The sequence below is a fragment of the Lethenteron reissneri genome, chromosome 14 (genome assembly GCF_015708825.2).
Source record: "Lethenteron reissneri isolate LAM-NWPU_2019-01 chromosome 14, ASM1570882v1, whole genome shotgun sequence".
NCBI lineage: Eukaryota > Metazoa > Chordata > Hyperoartia > Petromyzontiformes > Petromyzontidae > Lethenteron > Lethenteron reissneri.
Genome location: NC_083792.1, coordinates 12,578,164 through 12,600,373, shown reverse-complemented (window position 1 = coordinate 12,600,373; position 22,210 = coordinate 12,578,164). Strand labels below are relative to the sequence as shown.

General features: G+C 45.2%; 1 protein-coding gene across 1 annotated transcript in view; it reads left to right on the top strand.

The window, feature by feature from the left end:
- Positions 1 to 91: 91 nt before the first annotated feature.
- The window catches only part of LOC133342411 (calpain-3-like), a 59,783-nt gene continuing 37,664 nt past the window's right edge, over positions 92 to 22,210 (top strand). Inside the window, 5 exon segments of the mRNA XM_061551577.1 lie at positions 92 to 215; positions 1,553 to 1,924; positions 6,422 to 6,491; positions 20,098 to 20,216; positions 21,566 to 21,699. Coding sequence (XP_061407561.1) covers positions 1,640 to 1,924; positions 6,422 to 6,491; positions 20,098 to 20,216; positions 21,566 to 21,699 — 608 coding nt within the window. The 5' untranslated portion in view covers positions 92 to 215; positions 1,553 to 1,639.

The following is a 22,210-nucleotide window of genomic DNA, read 5'->3' as shown; positions in this document are numbered from 1 at the left end:
GTAAGCTCTCGACCCCCCCCCCCCCCCCCGCTGTGTAAAATTAGCCCCTCTCTATATGGGGCGCCCACTCTGGGCCTCGCAGCCTTGGGCACAGCGCCACTTTTGATGGTTGGGGCCCGGCCCTTTACCGGCCAACGCCGTGGAGGATCGCGTCATCGTAACGTTCCTGGGATCGGCACACGGTGTGAGGACGGTGAGCGCCGGAGAGAGCTCAGGTGACGTGAGGAGCAGAGAGACGCGAGAGGGAGGGAGGGAGGGCGTTTCTTGAGACGAGAACTTCGCTGCCTTGTGCCACCGGGGAGTGGGTTTGAGCCAGGGGTGAAACCTCAGCGAGCTGAGGGGTATTTTTAAAGATCGGTATCTGCCTGCGCGACGTTCTACCTTGCAATGCTGCGGCCACTCTCAAAAGGTAATTGCACTTTTAAACGGGAAGTTTTTCGGAAATTTGTGTTCTTCTAAGTACATTTATGAGCACTTTAGTCATTGCCTGCAACGATTTGTGCTCTGAAGTTGGGATACTTTTTCTGGAAAAGTGTGTGCTGTTGTGTGCAATGGTTTTGTAATGTTGGTAAAGCAAAGCATTTTTTTAAGGCTCTGCATAGGTAGAGGTTTTTTTTGAGCGCTGAAATGAATAGCAACATTACTTTACAACAAAAGTAATGCTTAATTTGTGGATAATATTGGGAAATTTTCCTTGCAAACCTTGTGAAATTCATATTCTTGGGCCTTTCGGTAAAGTCACGGAGATAGGTTCAAATAAAATAATCAATTATTATTAGCTTCAAAGAAAACAATTATTATTTTCTTTGAACCTATCTACGTGACTTTACCGAAAGACCCAAGAATATGAATTCCTGCAGTCGCGAAAGCTTTAAGTCAAGACTTGTGAAATTCGTCTAAGCAATTTGCCAAGCACGAATAATGCAGGACCCTCCTGAAAAACTTTTTTAGGTTCAGTAACTTTTTTTGTAGAAATAAATAACGTGATTATTTGTAAGTCTGTGGGAAAAGGTATATTTATTATAGGTCATTGCAAGATCTCATTTTGAGTGGTGGAAATATTTCAGAATTTTCATGGAAACACCAGCAGCCCAGAGTCAAGACAAGATTACTGATGCAAATCATTCACAGCCCTTTGGCAATCCGCTGCTGGGCGAAGGCCTCCCAAAACCACGTCGGTCATGGGGCTGATTAGACCTCACCACACTGGCCAGTGTGGCCACACAGGACCAGTTCAGATGTCACTCGCCACTGATGTTATCCATGGCCAATAATTAGGTTGCCGGGCTCATAACACAGTGCGCTCACTCCTGTGCTAAAGCTTCCTCCTGGTGGAAATGTCAGACAGTACTATATATATAGCTCTCTCATGTGTTTATAGAAGTGCATGTTTTTATTTCTTTCATGGAGTGTTGGGCATTAACATTAGAAAATTATTGAAGTGTTGAATTTCAACCGATGGGTGCAAATGGGATTAGGATGCTCGCATAGCCACAACAGATGTTCACCTTTGTATTCATCTTTAAAAAGTCTTCGTGTTGATGCCTCGCAGGGTGAATACCGTGCAGCACAAGGCAACAGAGTACGGTGAAGTCGAACGCGTACACATTTTTAAAACGGCACCGCGACAAACCCAGAGATGCCGTACATTTTCAACACGCGGGTTCTGCCTCAGCCGAGGCCCGCTCCGAGCCCGACGCCCGGCCACCCGTTCATGCACGGCTCCTCGGGGAACTACCGCAACACCGCCATCAGCAACCGCAACGCGTACCTCATCGACACGCAGGGCAAGGGCTTCGAGGAGCTGCGCAACTTGTGCCTGAGCCACGATGTGCTCTTCGAGGACCCAGACTTCCCCGCCCACAACAACTCCATCTACTTCAGCCAGAACGCACCGATGCAGTTCCAGTGGATGCGTCCCAAGGTGAAGCAAGCGCCCTCCGGAGTGGCGCCATTTATTATTTTTCCTTCCTGCAAATTTGTGGAAAGGTCGCGCGTTGAGGGCGTCTGTCTCTCTCTCTCTCTCGTGTGTGTGTGTCGGCAGAAATTGCTTTTCTCTTGCCGGCCTTGCGGTGGAACGATTGGGGAGTTCTTGGGATGCAGTGACGGTTCGTTTATTTACAACTAATTAAGGTGTCCTTGCAGTTTGTGCTGTATGGAGCTGGCTGATGTGTACAACCCTGAAAACACATCGGACTTCGGTTAGATGTCTGTCAAATGTCGGCAGCTATTTGCCTTTCTGTTAACAAGGGAAGCAGGTCCCGTGATGTTGAAACACTGAATGAGAACACAATCCATCCCGAGAAACGCTTCATTACACAATGTGATTTGTGAACTGCGCGGAAATCGTTTTGCTCATGAACCTTCCATGAAATGTAGATCCAAAGCCACTTGTAAGGAAAACCGCATAAAGCAATGATGTTGTGATGCATTCCTAACCTTAGCAAGTCCAATGCCAAGTGTGACTCATTCTCAACACTCAAGACCAATCCATCTGTCTATGGGTGTCCAGAGACAATCATGGGACTGCAGTGATTTATGGACCGGATGTCACAACTTGATCTACCCTTTTGTTTCCTTTTTCTTGAAGCTGGTGAGCAACCATTGTGAGTCCCTTTCTCTTGTACAAGACAGACCCTGTGTCATATAGGGGTCAGTTATTTATAATGCACATCCTTATATAAATAAACAATAATAGGTGTACACTGCTTTGTCAGTCCACTTCTGGTTGAAGGCCTCCACGCTCCCTGTCAAGTAGACGAATTGTTTGGCCCGAACTCACCACGCTGGTCAGTGTCGGATGGTGAAGGGGGGGGGGGGGATGTGCAGGGGGGTACCCAGAACCGATTCAGATATGGCTCGCCACTGATGAGAGTGGAGTCCGAACCAATCACCTCGCCACCACTGCACTGATCCAAAACAATGCACTGTACATAAAATATCTTCATAATGTTTAAAAGTTAGATTTTTCACCGTTAGCACCGAGAAGCACAACCTACTCTGCCTAGCGTGGCGATGCACAGTCAAACAAGACGTCGTGATGACTGACACGGCATTCAGACGAGGGCTTCATCCTGGAGTGGATTGGCAAATAATCAAATCATTTATTCCTGGAAATTGTTATTTACGAGTAATTAACCCTCGTCGTCACTGTTTGGCGCAAGACGCCGCGTGCCAGTAAATTGCTGTAATTATTTACGAGTCATTATAAATAATGACGACGACGACGACGAGGAGGAGGAGGGTCGTGTTTGCTGAAGTCGTCTGTTACATTCCGCAATGGGGCTCTCTGCCCGCCGGCATTGTGACTTCACACTTGGGGCGTTGTGAGATAGGTTTGTGTGTGAGAGAGAGAGAGGTGCTCGCGGCGGGCATGGGAGGGCACACCGGCAGACCGCTGTCTAACCCGAGCCTTCGCCTGCACGCACGTGACAGGGCCCTGTTATTCATTTGGCATTGGAGCAATAAAAACACACACACCATTGACGTGCCTAAGCCATGTCAATGCAACTTCAGCAGAGTGAGCCAGGAGATGTGACAGTGATCGCGGGACGTATTGTGCCTTTTGTGTGTTTTGAAAATCGCGCTGTCTGTGGATTTAGCCGTATAGTCTATGGGCATTTTGTGGCCGAAGGCTATATCTGCTTCCTGGCGACCGTCATAATCCTTTACCCCGCTTATGGTACAATGCTCGTTGGGGAGTGAGGAGACAACGCATGCACGCGCACCAAGTCGCGTTCTGTGAAACTGTCAACTCTGCAGAAAGTGTTTACTATTCGCATGTTCAGGACATTCGGTTAGCGGTGAGCGTGACCATTGAGGGTGTTTGTGAATCCTAGAAGTGATGCGTCGATGCGTGCGGTGTTTCCCATTGAGGCGGAATTTTATGGGTAAAATGTTGGGCCGGCGAAAGACGGCATTCGTGAGAAGCTTGATGTTTTTAACGTGCGGTATGCAATTAGGTTGACCGCACATATCCGTAGAATATTTTTTCGTTGGGATTGTATTGAACACTGCATCGATAATTTTAAGTGTGTACAGGGGCGTTACATGCTAATTATATCATGATAATCTTAGGTTTTTTCGGTAAAGTCACGTCGGTAAAAAATAATAATAGAGATAATAATAAAAATAAGAGCTTTATTTTTTTTCTATTATTATCTATATTATTTATTCTTATTATTTTTACCTACGTGACTTTACCGAAAAAACCTAAGAGTATGAATCCTTGCAGTCACGAAAGCTTCAAATCTAGAATTATATCATGATAATATTATTTGATCTCATGATAACAATGTGTCAGCGGTACGTAAGCAAACATCGTCAACTTTTTGTACAATGACACCGTGTATCATTGTACAAATATAAACAATGCACAACTTAAAAGTACTCAGCGTTATTTTCTGAAAACACCCCCGTTGACGATGAGCAGTAACGGTGGCAAATGGATGTCAGTCACCTTCAGGTCCATCCTGCAACTTTGACCGGCCAATCACAGTGAGCCATTCCCAGCATGATGGTTTAGAGGATTACTGTGTGGTCTGTGGCTTTTGGTGTCAAAATAAAAGCGGGCTCTTTTTTTCGACTCGCGCTTTTTCACGACCAAATCGTTCCTTGTTGGCCCTACGTCCAGCACGATTGCTGGACGATGCCAAAAGAAACGGTCAAGGATCAGTCAACCTCAGTTCAAGTTAAAGTAATTGTACTTTAATTCACATTTTTTTAAAAGTTAGATTGAGTTAAAAAAGGAGAATAAAAGTAAGCAAACGCAAAGTTAAGTTCGCGGCAAACTACGACAACACAGCAGCAGCAGCAGCGGGAGGAGCGATCATGCCACCAAAAAGGGAATTTATGTCCTGGATTTGCGATAGAATTTTGCGCTACAAAGCGTTGCGCGGAGGCATTGGCAGCGTGAACCAACCCGTGACCTTCGTGGGGCAGAGCTACATTGCGCTGAGAACCGAGCGCCTCTCGGAGGGCAGCCTGTTTTGCGACGATTATTTCCCAGCCAACGCCGAATCCCTGGGTCGGCGGTGCAGCAAAGCCAAGGGTATTCGCTGGAAGAGACCCAAGGTAGATTTGAACCACCTTTTCGTTGTCTTAATGTTGGCAGCGGTTGCGAGAACCGCAAGCTTTTAGTGTTAAACACTGACACTAAGGTGTTAATGAAATAATTGTAATATTTCGATTTAAAGCTTCCGTGACTGCAGGGAATCATCTTCTTGGTTCTTTCGGTAAAGTCACGTAGAATGGAAATAATAAAATGATGTTTTATTTTTATTATTTTATTATTTCCATTCTATGTGACTTTACCAAAATAACCAAGAAGATGAATTGTAATATTGTTTGTAGAGTGTGGTATGTGTGTGTGAGAGTATATAGATATATATTAAGGATGCCCTGTTCTCACAAGCATTGGTAAAATAAAACTGAGTATATGTTATTAAATATTGGAAAACTATATTTTCACAACTTCATCGTGATAACTTATATTCAGCGTACTTGGTCAATCAAAATAATTCCATAATCTCAAACACGACACAATGTGTATCCGTTTAGTGTCTAAATACAATTCACATATAGGCCTTACAATACATCGGTGCAATACTTAGTCTTATTTTACGATTATGTTTCTGGATATGTGTTATTTTTATTCACAGCTATATATACATAATGATTAACCTGGTGAAACATTCAGGCTGAAGATGAAGTTTGTATACAGCGTGTGTGTGTTTGCGCATCCCGATGGGATAGAAGCGATGCGCTGCAGTGGTTGAGTGTTGGGTCGGGCGAAATACTCTTCATATGTCTCCTGATTCAAAGGTGGAAATTCCACATTGTTGTGGCAGGGATTCAGCACATTCATGTACGTACTTGCCAATCCTCTAGAGTTATGCAGAAAGCTGCTGATGTTTTAAAGCTTGTTGATTTTAGACCCATATACACGAGCTTGATAAGGTTTTTTGAAGAATACATTTTTGCGGACTTTTTGCTGTGAAAAATTACGTGCGGCAAAAACAATCTGCTGCCTGTCATGTGAATTGGAAGGGTTGGCTAACACACTTATTTACTCAGTACGTTGGGGGTGCGGCGGTGGCCCAACGGCTTGCACACTTTGCGACGAACCAGGCCAACCTGAGTTCGCATCCCAACCATGGCTAAAATCAGCGTGGTAAACTGTGGTCAAACAAACACCGTGGCGTGGGGAGGCTTTCCTCCAGCCGTGCGTTGTTGTCCTTCCCCCCGCACCTCCGATTAGCACGGTTGGCTACGTACGGTGCGAAAGAAGTTCAACGTACATTGACAATGGTTTGGAAACGATACATTGTTTTTAACTGTACTGCATTGTCAACACAGCCGTGTGCTTTGGGGCTGTTCTCTTCATAAACTCATCGCTCATTATATGTCTTTCTTTGCACAGGACATTTGCGAAAACCCGCAATTCATCATTAATGGGGCGACGCGCACAGATATACGGCAGGGAGACCTTGGTGAGCCCTGTGTGTCTGCACGCGTGTCACTGTTTTCTATACTGTCACACAACATGCATGGAAACTTGTAATATTCTGATTCTGGTGGAAACTCACAAACAGTCACAGTAGCGTCCGGTCAAACGGGCAAGGTCTGATGCTCGTCTCCAATTTGCATTGCTTAACTAGTTGTGGACATTCCACGTTTATATGGCAGGGGTAAGTGGCTCCATAGGACAATCACTGTTGGAAACTTCACATGCATTTAAGCCCAGTGTATTTACACCGCAGCTACAGCGAGTGTGTATTCCTGTTTTTGTTTCTAAAAGTTGAAGTTGTAGATCGCAAAACTGTGCTTGTTTTGCACGGAATTATTGTTTTGTAAATGAATGTAATGGAGTGAGATTTGTTTTATGTCAGCAGGAAGTGCTCAATAAGCTGTTTGGCTCTATTCCATGGACATCTTGCAATTGTATAGATGATACACAGTACAGATGTTAGTAACAATCATGGTTACAAAGGTCGCGATACAAGCGACAAGTATCTGCACATGCTTTACACATCACAAGAGTAAGGAATTGTACTCGTTGGTTCTTTCGATAAAATCACGTAGGTAGAAAATAAACTAAATTAAATCACGACGTTTCGATTGCAACACAAGCAATCATCATCAGGTGGAAAAAAATATGTGGTTTTCCCACCTGATGATGATTGCTTGTGTTGCAATCGAAACGTCGTGATGTATTTAATTTTATTTTATACCTACGTGATTTTACCGAAAGAACCAACGAGTTTGGATCCCTGCAGTCACGAAAACTTCAAATCTAGTAAGGAACTGGTCGAAAACTTAAAAAAGTACATGAACATGACCACATTCGTTAACGAACAACAATAAAAGGAGGAAGATGTTTTGTTTTATTTAACAAAGCAAACACAATCAGTAACTGACGACTCTACGCACGACGCAGACAGACTCGGACTTATGCTTCTCGTTCGATTATTTATGACATCGATACATCCGTGAAGGAACTTGAGATGCAGGGGTGAACGGAGGTTTCTGACGGCCGGCAACGATGGTGTGATGTTGTTTCCCTCGCCTGGTATGCAGGAGGTTGGGAGTTCGATCCCAAACCCTGACGCCTGCTGCTGCTGTATATTTGGAGTTTGCATGTTCTCTCCGTGGTCACGTGAATTTTTTTTTCAGGTTATCTGGTTTTCCCTCCACATTTAGAAACATGCATTTAGATTATTTAGCTGCTATAGATTTCCATGTGATAAGCCACTTTGCTGAACTATCATTTGTGACCAAGTCGCTTCTGAAAAATAAGCTAATAGCTCAGTGGGCTTCATGTGGTAAGATAAACATAATTTTGTTTGATTTGTATATTTTTAAGTGCTTTGTTTACATTTCCTATACTCTGCACTCCGCTCGTGTTTTGGTATGTTTGTCGTTGTAACCTTATTACCCACCCCCACTGGACATCTGTGAGAAACAGCTTCATAGCTCGTAAGATTTCTCCAGGATGAATACATATCCTCGTTTAGATTGAATTTCCCAAACCTCACGCGACGATAGCGATTCCACAACGAGGGAACGGCCATCGAGAAAGCCTTTCTTTCCGAGGTAGTACGAGGAGCTTCTAAGGCTTAATTTGTCTTCTATTTGGGGTCAACAGATCCATCAACTAATAGGGGGAGGCAGCGATGGGCGGTGGAGACAAAGCCACGTGGCCGCCCTGATTATTATAACTGCGGGTGTAATAACCTTGGTGGTAGTAGCAGCAGTAGTAACCATTCTCGTGCCGTCTGCTTCACAGTGGATGTTAAAGATCTCCTGACGGCATTCGCAAGGGTATTGTGTGCCAGTGTTAGGGTTCAAATTTGGCCAATCCCAAAATTACCTGTAAATAACACTATGTTTGGATTACGCACAGCAATCATCACTGGCAGAATAATGGTCCGGGGCAATCTTGCAAACGAGACTATTTTGGTTTCTTGCTTCCTCTCGAGTTTAATTCCAGGCCACTACTGGACGTCTGTGAAAAAGGGCTTTGTAGCTCATTGGATTCCTCCAGTCAAAATAAATATTCTGATTCTGATTGTGAACATCAGTGGTGAGTGATACCCGAACTGTTCCCGGGCACCCCATCGCTAAACAAATTGTAATTCATGGGCCTACGTTACGGCTCTATAATTTACGTGCTCGTGAGAATGATAAATAAGAAATGTCTTGTCAACGTATGATGTATAGGGTACAGGTAATGAACATGATTGTTTTACAATGCTTTATTCCACTACATTCACAAGCTCGTCATCAACAAGCTCAAGACTGTCTGTCATATATTACTAAATAGCTTTGACTTTATTTATTTCTTTGAAACATACTGGATATGAAACTGATAGCAAATCACGAGTTTGCAATCCTGTCGGTTATCTGTAAGTCATTCTAGGCGCTGCAAAACCTCCAGCTGACCTCGTAAGGTGCAAAATAATTGTTTCTCGAGACACACAAGCTTATTATTATTTGCTGTAACCGAGCATGTACAGATTAAAGTACATATATATTTTGTTCTCTTTAAGAACATCTACCTTGACTGAAAATACATCAAAGGGCGATACTAAATGACCTTGGATTTGTGAAAAGAACCCTTGTTAATCTGAGTCACGAATGCTTCTCTGCTGTTTGTTTTACCTCTGCTTCAGCAACAAATTAAACGTGGCGTCAACGTTTTGCTTTTCACACATCCTTGCTGACGGAGAAGCCAGTGAATAGGACGAGGGTGTCTGGTGGGGCTGTCATGAGTGACTAGGCATTGATGAGTGACACAAAAATGACCTTTTGAACTCTGCGCTTTGTTAGCATTTGCGGACTGCCCGTCGCGATTACAAGACTTCAGTGTGCACAGCACTGAGCATGAAAACCCGAGTGCGTTTAAATTACTGTTGCACGCCGTTCCCATTAAGGGGACCGTTGGCAAAATAAAAATAAATCCCGTGCTGCCTCAGCAGCAAGGCAATGCACAGCCGAATGAACAACCTTCTGCGACACCATTGGAACCTCATTTGCCAGTTAAACATATGATAATTGTTTTTTTACCCTTTTATCTGGCAACAAAACTGACACCTTTTTTTACAAGGAGTCATGTTTGCATATACCACAATACCTGCAGTCATAATGCAAACGAAAAACATAACTCTGATAATGTATGCACTGTCCTTGAAATTGATTGGTCCACACCCGAGACAGCTTTCCTTAGAGCCTAGTCTCACTGGTGTTGGACCAGATGACGCCAAAAGGCGCACAACTCAAAGACAATGTACCATCAGAGTATGAGCGAGTGACACATTCAGGTACCCCACATCTCATTGCTGCTGAACTCCTGTCTTCAAAAATGCCACTGAATAGCCAGTGAATCACAATGCATACCAAGCTACTTGCCACAACGGCGTCTTTTTTGGGGGGGTTTAGTGGGAATGTAACTTTTGCACGATCCAATGTGTCAATCGTAAATAGATCCCGACGATCGTGAAACGTGCATCGAATTGTGCGTGCCAGGATCGATTGTAATTGAAGCAAGTCATACACATATATACAGTGTTTTGCCCAATTAAAGAAACGTGTTCACCCTCATCTATTACGACTTCAATAGTGCTGTTTGTTGCTTGCCACTTGGGCGTTTTGAGACCTTTGCGGTTGGTCTGTGATCAGTAACTGCGATATAAAAAAGGAAACAAAACAAATTCATCCCATCGTTGGGCGAGTTAATTGTCATATGCCTCGTATTTAGGTAGGTATTTAAGTTAGGTAGGCATACAGGTAGGTAGGTAATTGTGCAGGTGTGCATTGAGGGAGGTACGAGTGGTGGGTAGGTAGATATTTAGATAGGTAAATGGGTATGTAGGTGTTAGATCAGTAGGTGGATGGGTAGGTAGGCATTTAGATAGGCAGGTTAGTGGGTTGGTAGCCATCAATCAAAGATGGTTACCGCATCACGGGCTTTCAGGCGTGCTTCTGCAGATATCTGGAACGCATTTCCTTCGATATTAGGAAGTGACTGGAGCTATGCACTCTTAAATCTCGATAAAAAATTCTATTTCTTTAGAACTGCTTTTTGTGTTTAGTGTGGTGCCACTCAGCGCTGCCAGGCAGCGCTCACCGAGCCCCGCTAGGGCCGGTACTGCACCCACACCACGTGGTGTCCGTGGTGTCGCCACACCGCACGCCGTGGTACCCTCTGGGGCCGGCATCACACAGTGACATCCCGCGATGACACTGCACATGTGTAGGTAGTTATTTAGGTGGGTAGATAGGCTGGTGTTTAGGTGGGTGGCTGGGTAGATAGATCTCCCAACGCAGCAGGAATTACAAAGAACAGCGAGTAAGCACAATCCAGTGGAGAATGTATGTAGTGCAGTACGCCACGCAAGATGAAGAATTGTATGAATGAATGCCATGTCGGTTGCATGACACCCCCGACGTGAGACTGTAACATAAACCAGGCATGGAATGTGCAGACTCGGCATAGCGATGCGGCAGTGTGGACCCATTTAGTCCTTTCCTGCTCCCGTGCGTCTCCCCGCTCGTGAACAGCGCAGACAACGATCCCCCGCGTAGCGCCTTGATGAGGCCGCTGGAACAAGCGTTGTGAGTGAGCACCCACGAGTGGAGTGGGTGGCCAGTCAGACGTCTTTGTCTCTCCACGGTGCTGTACTCATTTAAGGCTGAGTCGACCCAGGGGAGGCCCAGGACTGGTTCGAATATTCGCCACTGTTTTTTTTGTCGTGAGCGGGAATTGAACTGCTTCTACAGCAGCAGTCCGACATTCACCTACATTTTCAGTCTCATTAAGGTCACTGCAACGATTCTCACAACGTGGTCATAAATCATCCACCACGGCGCTCTGCAATGGAAACTATTATTTATTTATAGGCAACGGTGGTAAAGATGCAGCCCTGCATTTACTTGCTCATGCCACTGCTGATGAAATGGCCCTTCACTGAAGGGAGCTCAAGTGGGTATTTGTCCGACCCCAAGACGAGATGCGACTACCCACACTTTAGCCCACCACATTCGAAGTGCCTGATCGGCTTAACTGCGGTGTAAAAAAAACATCTAATTTAAGAAAGTTGCTCTTTGTTTCAACTGCCGTGCCAGGAGATCAATCCAGTGTGCTAACCCTTATGCCAAGGCTGCGTCTCTTATTAATGTTATATTCATTGATAATGGAGAGTTTGTTTGACCTGTTACGTAATATTAGGTTGTGGATCTATAGCAGCAGCATCATTGCGTGATTTTTCAGCAGTCTGTTTAAAATCGTGCGTCACGATGTTATGAACTTGTATTTATCGTGGCATCCTGGCAACACGGGGTCATGTGGGGCTTCAAGTTAAAAATAGTTGGCCAGATTAAAAGGTCCATTGCTATGAAAATAACAAATTTACTAAAAACAGCAGCAAGGTTTTTCTCTTTCCTAACCAGATTGCATTAACTCAAGGCAGACACCATTTTAAAACGAATGCAACATATGCAATACTGTATATACAATTTATTTTGTACAAATTCTGTATGATAAATATTATTCAAATGATTGTCGGTAGATATAGGATAAAGGTTGTTACTGTTAGATGGGAAAATACTTTTCAAGAAAAATGTTATCACTCCCACCCTTGCCTCCACCTATCCACTGTGTTGGTTTATTTCCTTCGATTCAATGTCAGGAAAAAAAACACAATTTCCACTGCGACCAGGATTTCTTGATCATCAGCCTTGCCTCTTGGCCCACATCTAAACTTAAACACTTAACAACTAAGAGCCCTACATCACATACATGTTGGTAGCGATCACAGTGACCGAGACACAAGAAAACTTGGATTTCATCTCAATTGCAAATGTCAAGATATTCATGAAAATCCATTGTTTACGTATCTTGTGCAATAACAACGGGCGCAACGACGCGACGCGAAGCACAATACGGTGAATTGAAAAGCATTCGTGCCTGATAAAGGTCAGCAGATATGGGCCGTCACATCGGGCATTTCTGCCGACGGTTTCTGAGCCGTTCTAAATGCACCAGGACACGCGCACGTCTTTTATGCACATATATATATTACGTATCATAAGCGTTCATTCGAGTGAGCAGCCAACCTTTTTTTAATGATGAGGCATATCGTTTAAAGCATGGGTTTGTAATGAATCCCACCGAGTAACTGCACATGACATTGGCCCACAGTGCGGCCTCATCTGTCTTGCTGTCAGGTGCCACGGCCTGGCGTGTTGGACGAGGCAAATGGATGTGAAGTGTTGACACGTTCAGCTGATCGTGCACAAGTGGCATTTTGGGGGCAGCAGCCGGGGGCCACGTGAGTCGTTGTCCACGCTCGCAAAGCACGTGCCCTGGCACGGTTGATTTAATTCAACACACGCGTCGCCATTGATCGATTCGTGCATTGCGATGTGAGGGGTGGTTGAGCCGACTGCATCACAGACAGAGCAGGGAGGTCTAATTGAAAGTTGGGCAGCTGCCCGCGTGTAGCAGTTCACTTGAGAGCCCCGACACGTGGCCGCTGCGTATGTCACCACCACGTCGTCCATTGAGGCAATTAACCCCAGCACGTGCTGTGCGAAACCCGAGATGGTGAGCATCGCTTCCCCACAGCCTGAGTCACAGCCTGCCTGCCTGCCTGCCGCTGTCGTGCGCTAGTGCTCAGCCTGAGTCACAGCCTGCCTGCCTGCCTGCCGCTGTCGTGCGCTAGTGCTCAGGGGTGCTTGGGGTTCGCTAAGTATTAAACAAATGATCATCGCCATCATTGGCTTTGGTCAATGTACAAATAAATAAAGAGTGAGTCTGCTAAGTATGAAACAAGATAATAAATAGGCAAGTGAAAGCGTAAAAGGCATTTACGTGTTCGCCACTGTTGAGTCGAACCCGGTGGAGCCGTCCTCGCCAATTTGCTAGTTGTGAGTTCAGATCCAGGTTGGATTGTGGGCTCGCCAATTATCACTCAGCGAGTAAATAAAATAGGCACCACTTTTTGCAAAGTCAACCAATGGCGAAGCCAGGATTTGCAGGTAGGGGGGCAACCTCTCCAGCAATGAAAAATGATAGAGGAGTTGTTAGTGAGTAAGGACTTGTTAGTAAGTAAGGAGATTTTAGTGAGTAAGGAGTTGTTAGTGAGTAAGGAGTTGTTAGTGAGTAAGGACTTGTTAGTAAGTAAGGACTTGTCCCTTGCTTTTTATTCGACGCGTATGTGGCGATGGAGCAGCCATCGATCGAGGGTTCAATTCGAACCGTGTGTGTGATCGGCATCGCGCTCGCTGCAGGTGTTGATGCCTTCAGGGAAGTCGTGTACTGTATACGCAACTGCGCACAATTCTGAGCCACTTCTAACCGCTTTGCCGTTACTTATTGCCAATTACGGACTCAGACTATTGTCCTATCATCTCATAGAGTTCCTGGCACGTAATAATATGCTACACAGTGCCAATGGGAGTCGCAAAATGCCGATTTATTACTAATAAACTCGAAATTAGGAATTTCGATCGGATCATTGGGGGGGGGGGGGGGCACGTGTCACCCCCCCTCCCCCCCCAGTCTCCGCCAGTGAAGTCAACAGTGGTCTTCGTGGGGAGAATGAGCACCGCACCGTAAGATTGTAAAGCGTTCCACCGCCCGGCTGGGCATCGCCCACGGAGACAACCAACACCGCCCCATCGCTTGATTGAGTGCGAGGACACCCCCAGCCTTTCAAAAAAACGTCACGTAAAAAAAGAAACACACCGAGAAGCCTGCATCTGCAAATTGACACGCAAGGATCGACTGAGCGCGCGGTTGGAAATCCCTGGGGGAAAATGTCGCGTGCATTGCTAAATGCGGGGGGGGGGGGGGTGGAGGTGGGGATGGAGGTTGGGCTGCATGCAATACGGTGGCAAGGCTCGTCCGCTCGCCAGTGGCGGCAGCGGCGGTGTGAAGACAACAACAACCCGGTCCGTTCGACCCAGCTCGACGAGCCCTCCTCCTCGGGTTTTCACTCGCTGAGCTCCGACCACGACTCAAGTTCAAGTTTCAAGTTAATTTATTAGGTATAGCCCTGTGAGCCATTCGGTTCTTGAATCGGGTGCAACCGCAACAAACAAAAAACTAAAACATGAACAAGAAAACATCTTAAAGTGAATATGTGACTAAGTGCAAACAGAAAATCCAAGAAAAGACAGCAAAATATTGCAGAAAAAAAAATCACCGTACACCAACGCTGTGTGCAAAAATCCCAGTGGGATGCAAGTCAAACAACAACAACCACAAGACAACTTAGGTTAAGGCCATCAGTCTAACTCTGTACTACAACAAACAAACATGGCTAAACCAATACACTTTTCGAAATCACCAAAATAAAGCCATGAAAGCAATGAAACAGCAGTGATCATAGGAACTGTGATGGGGGGGGTCCACGTAGGCGCTCTCAGTGCCGCACTTAAAGCGGAAAGAGTCCAAAGCGTGGGGCCCCCCACACACCTGGGCACGGGCACCAAAGCCAACCCACCGAGCCGGGTGCGGTCGTGACTCGATTGGCGCTCGCGCGGTAGATGCCAATTAATGCGGAGTGCAGCAACACGGCCCCTGTCCCCTCTACTAATGACCTCGATCTCACACACACACACAAAGTGAAGCTGCATCTAAAATAGACCGGTATCGCGCATGAGTGTCCATTACTGTAATGTGTGCGTTTCTCGTTACGTGATCGTGACCGGGTCCTGTTGCCGAATTTCTGCGGCAGCAGGAGCGTGTCCCGACCGTTGACGATTCGGACACATCGGCTGAATGTTGCTTGGTTTCCTTCAGCGAAGAGGCTAAAGGGATACAAAAAAATAGTCATTTGTCAAATGTGGGTGGATGAGAGGCTCCAGTCCCGTGGTGAGCGTGGCCAATGCCACTAAACCTCAAGGCCGTTCTCTAACACGTGGCTTGGTTGGTTTGACCAGATGAGAATGCATGATACCAGGATAGTCTCAATTAAAAGTTTCCCCTGGGGTGATGCTACATCAATTTTTTTCGATATGGAATTGGCTTTGTCGCGTGGCGATAACACCAATAGGCCGATGGGAATACGTCCGATAACAAAAAAATACAAAAAAGCTTCTCACGTAAAGACCAAAACCAATTCAGCGAGGGGTGTCGAAGTCGTGCCACAATTGCAGACTATCGGCGGTATCACATTTGGAGAGTACACAGAGAGTGTGTGTTGTTCTGTTTCCGTAATTTTGACATTCTGTATACCATGACTCTTATTATGTTATTCTGTATTGTACTACATTAGTAAGTGAATTGTGTTACGTTTTGTATGCTACGAGAGTTTTCCTGTTACCATAGGTTACTATGTTATTACAGTTCTAATTTACACTTTAATGTAACGTACTGTTATAATTGCTACCACTGATTGCTGCTTTAGTGGCGACAACTTGGGGAGGCCTTCATCTAGCAGTTGATCGATCACTGCTGATGACAATGATGAAGCAACCTACGAGTCCTATTGCAGTTGCGTTCAAAAAAGATGTGCTTACAAGATGTATATGCCACTCCGAAGGCAATTATGGATTGCCCATCACTTACTGCTCACACCTGTCCTGACAATCGATGAAATCCGTGGCAGAGTGGGTGCCACCGACGATGCTAAATTGGGCGCCTCCGATGATGTTTAATTGCCTAAGATGCATGCTTTTTTAATGAACGTGAAAGCCAAGCGCAGCGCGCTGGGAGTGAATCCCTTGAGTGAGGCGCATTTCTCTGGAGTGCGGCCAGGGGTTATTATAGGAATCATAAAATAGTGCAGCTGTCCTTATCAATATGCAGCTGATGCAGCACACTGTGTGTGTCATCCGTGTCCATGCACAAGCCTGCAAGGTGCCATGCACATGAACTCGTATAACCCTTATCTCTGCAGCAACGCTCATGATTGCAACGTGCAGTGCTTTGCGTTCACATACATGTACACGTAAATAATTATACATTTATATTTAATGTTTAGTGAATTAAATATGATGTCGCATTATCGCCAAACTGATTTCAGGAGGGTCATTTTGTAGATATTCTGTCTATTTGTTTTGAAGTATGCGTCTCTCTGCAGTGTATCACCAGCTGCTGATGAATACAATACTTCGTATTTGTTATAATTTCGCTTGTTCACCGAGGAAAGCCTCACTGCGTCTCGTGACTCTTCTTCTGGAGGGCGATGATTGCGATGTATAATTCCCGTTGAGTAATTTGCGGGTCATTTTTTTAAATGTGCCAAATATGGACCTTGACGCGAGCAACACAATGGCCTACTCTTACGAATGCCGTCATACGGGATCTGTGATGTCTTACTGTGACCAAGATGGTGCGATTGTTACACCAGCAGTATTACTACAGCGCGGCCAATGGATTCGAACCGTGTCGCTCTCGGACAAGTTGGTGAATGAGCTATCACTGGGCCACATCACCGCCCAATGAAACTCCTTCATTTACGATCAGTCAAGAGCCCATTGATAGCATTAGTGGTCAGCAGGGTGGCAAGAAGTCCCTGGGTTCGATTCCAGACTTGGGCTCCTTAACAGTGTGGAGTTTGTATGTTCTCCTTCTGTTCTGCGTGGGTTCCCTCCAGGTCCTCTGAAAAAAAATAAGAACGTAAAATGTATTGACCAAATATCCAAATGCTGACTAATTAACAGCAAACTACTCAATTGGGATAACACATAGCAACATCGCCCACGACTGTGAAAACTTAGCAAGACCCTCCTGAAAATACTATTGAGACTCAATGAGGCTTTCCAGGGTAAACAGGCATAGTAATCATAATATTAATACAATTTATGTTTTTCGAAGGAGACCCAGGTGAGAATAAACACATCGTAACAACTCGGGCACGGGTGCAACACATTAAAGCGTCGAATCAAGCAGCGTCTCTCTAGTGCAACACTCTAGCTTGAAATAGCGAACTAAAAGTTCTGGCGTGCCACAAATTGAATTCCCAATTAAACATCACCACAGCTAACATGTTGCAAAGTGCAACAAAGCCCTGTGTTGTTCCATCTTGCACCCTGCGATCTGCCTACTCGCCCCTCCCCAGTCCTTTCCTCGTCGTTTCTCCGGTGTAGCTCCGGCCACGTGGAATTCACGTCGGCGTCAGACTTTTGTTACAATCTTTAGCCCTTTCTATTTCTCTAATTTATTCTCCCGTGCCTCTGAATTTCCCTTTTTAAGCTCAATTAGTTGTTCGTGTTACAATTAGTTTTTATCAATGTGATGAACGAACGAATGAATGATATGGCACCGTACTTGTCAATAAAAAGGGGATCTGAAGTGTAAACAATGATGCAACATGCAATGACTTATTGATGATAATTGTAGTCAACAATAATGTTATAGGTTACTGAGAAAATATGTTTGGTTGCAATGACTTAATATCAGGCTGAAATGTTTTCATTCATTATAAAAGCACAGAAATAGGACGGGAGCATCGACAGACACCGACAGTATGTATGTTGAACATCTTTCGCACCGTACGTAGCCAACCGTGATAATCCGAGGTGCGCACAGAAAGAGAACTTGCATCAGAATTCATAACAGGACAGAGAATAAAGCCCACGAGTGAAAAAAAGAGTCCTGTATATTCTTCCCAGTGCTTTACAGCAATCGCGTTCCATTACATCTGGCTAAATTTAGGAGTTACATTGCTGAAGACTAAAAAAATAGATAAATATGAGCATATATTTAACATTGTAACACCACAACGTTGCCATTAACCATCATATTTATTCGTGTGTATTTACATTTATATTCAGAAATGTCAGTGTACGTTCGCGTGTTTGCCGTCAACACTTTGTGTGTGTGTATGGTCAATTTGCAAGGGAGTGGAAGCCACGTGGGGGAAAGCAGCTGACACGATGATAAAACACATTTTCGGGATGCGTTCATCAGCACTCAAGAGGGCATAAACATCTGTGCCTTCCTTTAGAAGCAATAACCACTCTTGCCTGACATCAGTGTTTTTGATACATTGGCATCATCAGTATTGCCTTCATAGCATTACAGCTTCGTGCGTGATCATAATTAGATGGCTACATACGGTGCGAAAGAATGTCATCATAAATTCCTCTTGATATGCAAATTCTTCCCTCTCCAACCCAGCTTAAATATACGCTGCCAAGCCTGGTGGTGTTTATTCAGATGCTGTCTTTCCGACAGACCTGTTCTTCACCTGAGGACGGCTGCTTGCGTTGTGGCCGAAACGTCGTGAGAATTATTTTATTATGTTTTATTTTTATTATTTTATTATTTCCCTTCTACGTGACTTTACCGAAAGAACCAAGAAGATGAATCCCTGCAGTCACGAAAGCTTTAAATCGAAATTTAATGTCATCATACATCATCATCTCAAGACTTTCCTCTTCTAAGATAGTAATTGACTGTCTTTCCATGAACTTTATTTAAACTAATTTACTGCAATCTGTTCCTCCCTTGACGACTTCACCACCACCCACGACTGATGACACCAAACGCTCCATTGCTATTCACCTTGGTTATTTCGATTCTGCTTTTTTAAATGGACATAAACATTTGAAGTCTAAATAATTATCAATGTTAAAACGAACTAAACGATGTTCATGGTTGCACTTTAATACACGTAGTGATGCAATGGCGTGAATGACCACATCTCCTCGAGGATGTCTTTCAAAGCCTCGCAGCGACTTCTGGCTAAGCCATCGAACAAGACGGCGGTCACCGCATCGCGCGGCGCTCTCAGATGCGCTCCTGCAGCCGTCTGGAACGCTCTTCCTTCTGATATTAGGAAGCCACTGGAGCTATGCACTTTTTAATCAAGTAGATTGAAAACGAATTTTTGTAGAACTGCTTTGTGTGTTTAGTTTGTCGTCCTTCCCAGCACCTCCGGTTAGCACGGTTGGCTACGTACGGTGCAAAAAAAGTTCAACATACACGCATGCAGTGGCACAGTATTGCATTTGAACCGTTGTAAAGCATGTCATTCCGTCTCATCCAGATTATATGATGCTCCTGAAAGTAAGACGCATCACAAACATGTGCCCGATGTGAATAAACTGATACAAATATAGCCACACACACATCTTTTGATTAAAATACGGGAATGGCAACCCAGAGAATATGCAACACCTTGGTGGTGACCCCCTCCACATCAATTCTACTCGTACAGCAAATAACAGCTCAATTAAAACGGTTATTCCATAAATTACTCTTATTGGCCACACAAGATTGGAAGTACTGCAGTTATGCCAGCTCAGGTGGTATTGATAAGTGAAATATCTGCTCTGGGCTCATGGGCCATCAACTCTGAGCTATTTCAGGTTTGATAGTGCTGTTTGTTGCTGACCACTCGGCATGTTAGGCGTGTTGTGCCTGTACTCGGCACCTTTTAAATCCAGATTGAAAACTAATTTCTTTAGAATTTCTTTTGGTGTTTAGTTTGTTGCCCTTCCCCCGCACCTCCAACGAGCACGGTTGGCTGCGTACGGTGCGAAAGAAGTTGAACACACATACCTGTGTGAAGTAAATAAAAAACGAACCATAAGGCCGCTGCGCTAACGAGGCCCTGGCAACGCCGCTGGGGTTTGCTCCAGGTGACTGCTGGGTCCTGGCAGCCATCGCTTGCATGACCTTGAACGAGGAGCTGCTGGCTCGCGTCATCCCGGCAGGACAGAGCTTCGAGGAGAACTACGCCGGCATCTTCCACTTCCAGGTGGGCACCCACCCCTGCCGAGTCACGCCGACCAATGGTCCCCAATCCTTTCCTACTGGCACATCCGAGCCGAGCTAGTGCGGAGCACCCAGACTGTAGGTGTTTTTTTTCCCAGGGTCTATTTGCCGTGTCGTGACCAAACCATGGCCCTACGAGATGCCTGGAAGTCTCCAGGCAAGGCTTATTTTCAGCTGCGGGTGCTGCAAGGTGTAATTGTTGAACACGCTGGACTTTTCAATGCTGAGGTCACTGGTTGAATGTCCCAGGGAAACAGTTGAAACGATGAGGCAAGTTGGTAACACCACAGTTAGCCAATCGGCAGGTCGTGCATGGTGCGGGTACTCCCACTTCTTCCAAGACACCTGTCCAGCACTAAAGAGTATGTCAAAGTACCCTCCAGCAGGGCTTTGTAGAGCCCCCTCGAGTATAGGCCCTTCTGACAGCAGTGACGCCATTCACTGCAGAGCTGCACCTTTCACCACTTTTATATCTGGGTCGGCAACCTGGAAAGCATTTTCTGCGCGTGGCACATCGTATCCATTCTACGTCTCGCTGTGGCTGAGGCTACTGGTCACGTGTCTACTCGAGCATCACAGACGACCTTGGGAAGGTGATAAATGGAATCCTGTTTGAGCCGGACGCAAGTGGTGCACACCTGCGACCCAGCGCTTAGAAGGCAACTCCCGGCGGATCTCGTACATTTGCAAAACGCCTAAAGCTGCTGAGCCGTGTCGTAGTCAGGCCACGGCAGTATAACAAGTGGGTTTGTGAACCCCATCTGCTTGTACTTTTGATCGTGTATCCCTTTGTATGCATGCTGGGTTGTTAGCCGAGTGCTCTGATTTCCTTACACGTGCCAAACCTTCAATAAATACAACTGGATTGTCCAAACAGTTTAATGGAGGACTCTACTGAAATTTGAGACACAACAGAAGTTTTCGTAAATGTAATTATTATAATTATCAGTTGGCATCATAGTAATCAACACCTATGTATCTTCCATGATGCGGATATCCCTTATGCCTTTGAGGCCTTTCAGCAGAACGAGCCATATGTCAGTGAGTGAATCTTAACATTGCACAATTATTTTGTTAATTAACCAGTATTAACATAGCTCATGAGTTCAGGTGCCGAGTGCTGAGTTCTGATCTCCCAAATGCCAGCTTGCATGCAGGGACTGCACTGAGAGATGGAAAGAGGAACACGTGGATTATATAACATCGTGACTTAATGACATCATTTGTGAAGAAATGGCAGTGGGCATGGGAAGAAATGGTCGTGGGCATATCGGCTGATTCTATGAATGGTTCTTTTGACCCGAACGCCCCACCCAACCCCGCCCCCTCTAGTTCTGGCGCTTTGGCGAGTGGGTGGACGTGGTGGTGGACGACCGACTGCCCACTTTCAACAACCAGCTGGTGTTTGTGCAGTCGGCCGAGCGTAATGAGTTCTGGAGCGCCCTGCTCGAGAAGGCCTATGCCAAGTGAGACTCGTTGCTTTTGAATCCAGATTGAAAACGAATTTCTTTGGAACTTATTTTTTGTGTTTAGTTTGTTGTCCTTCCCCGCACCTCCAATTAGCATGGTTGGCTACGTACAGCGTGAAATAAGTTTTATATATACATACATTGCTGCACATCCCTCCACCAGTTTTGGTTTTCCCAGGATCATCTCTTTGCAGGTCTGGGAAATATGTAAGTATTCCCGTGACATTAAGCACCATTGTTTTGTGTTAGTTGTGTAATAAAACTCCACGAAAGACAAAAACAACTATTTTCCACTCTTCTGATATTGTAAGAAAATTTTCTTCCAATGACATGTCCCGGTTTTTTCTGGAATTTAAAAGGTGGCAACCTTATTTATTTACTAGCTGCCCACAAACCCCTACCGCTCATTCGCATGGCCACTGGGAACCACGCTCTGACAGCCCAGGAATGATCGGTACAGGGGCCTGGGTTCACGTCCCCCATGTCCCTTGAGCCACAAGGTTCCCTA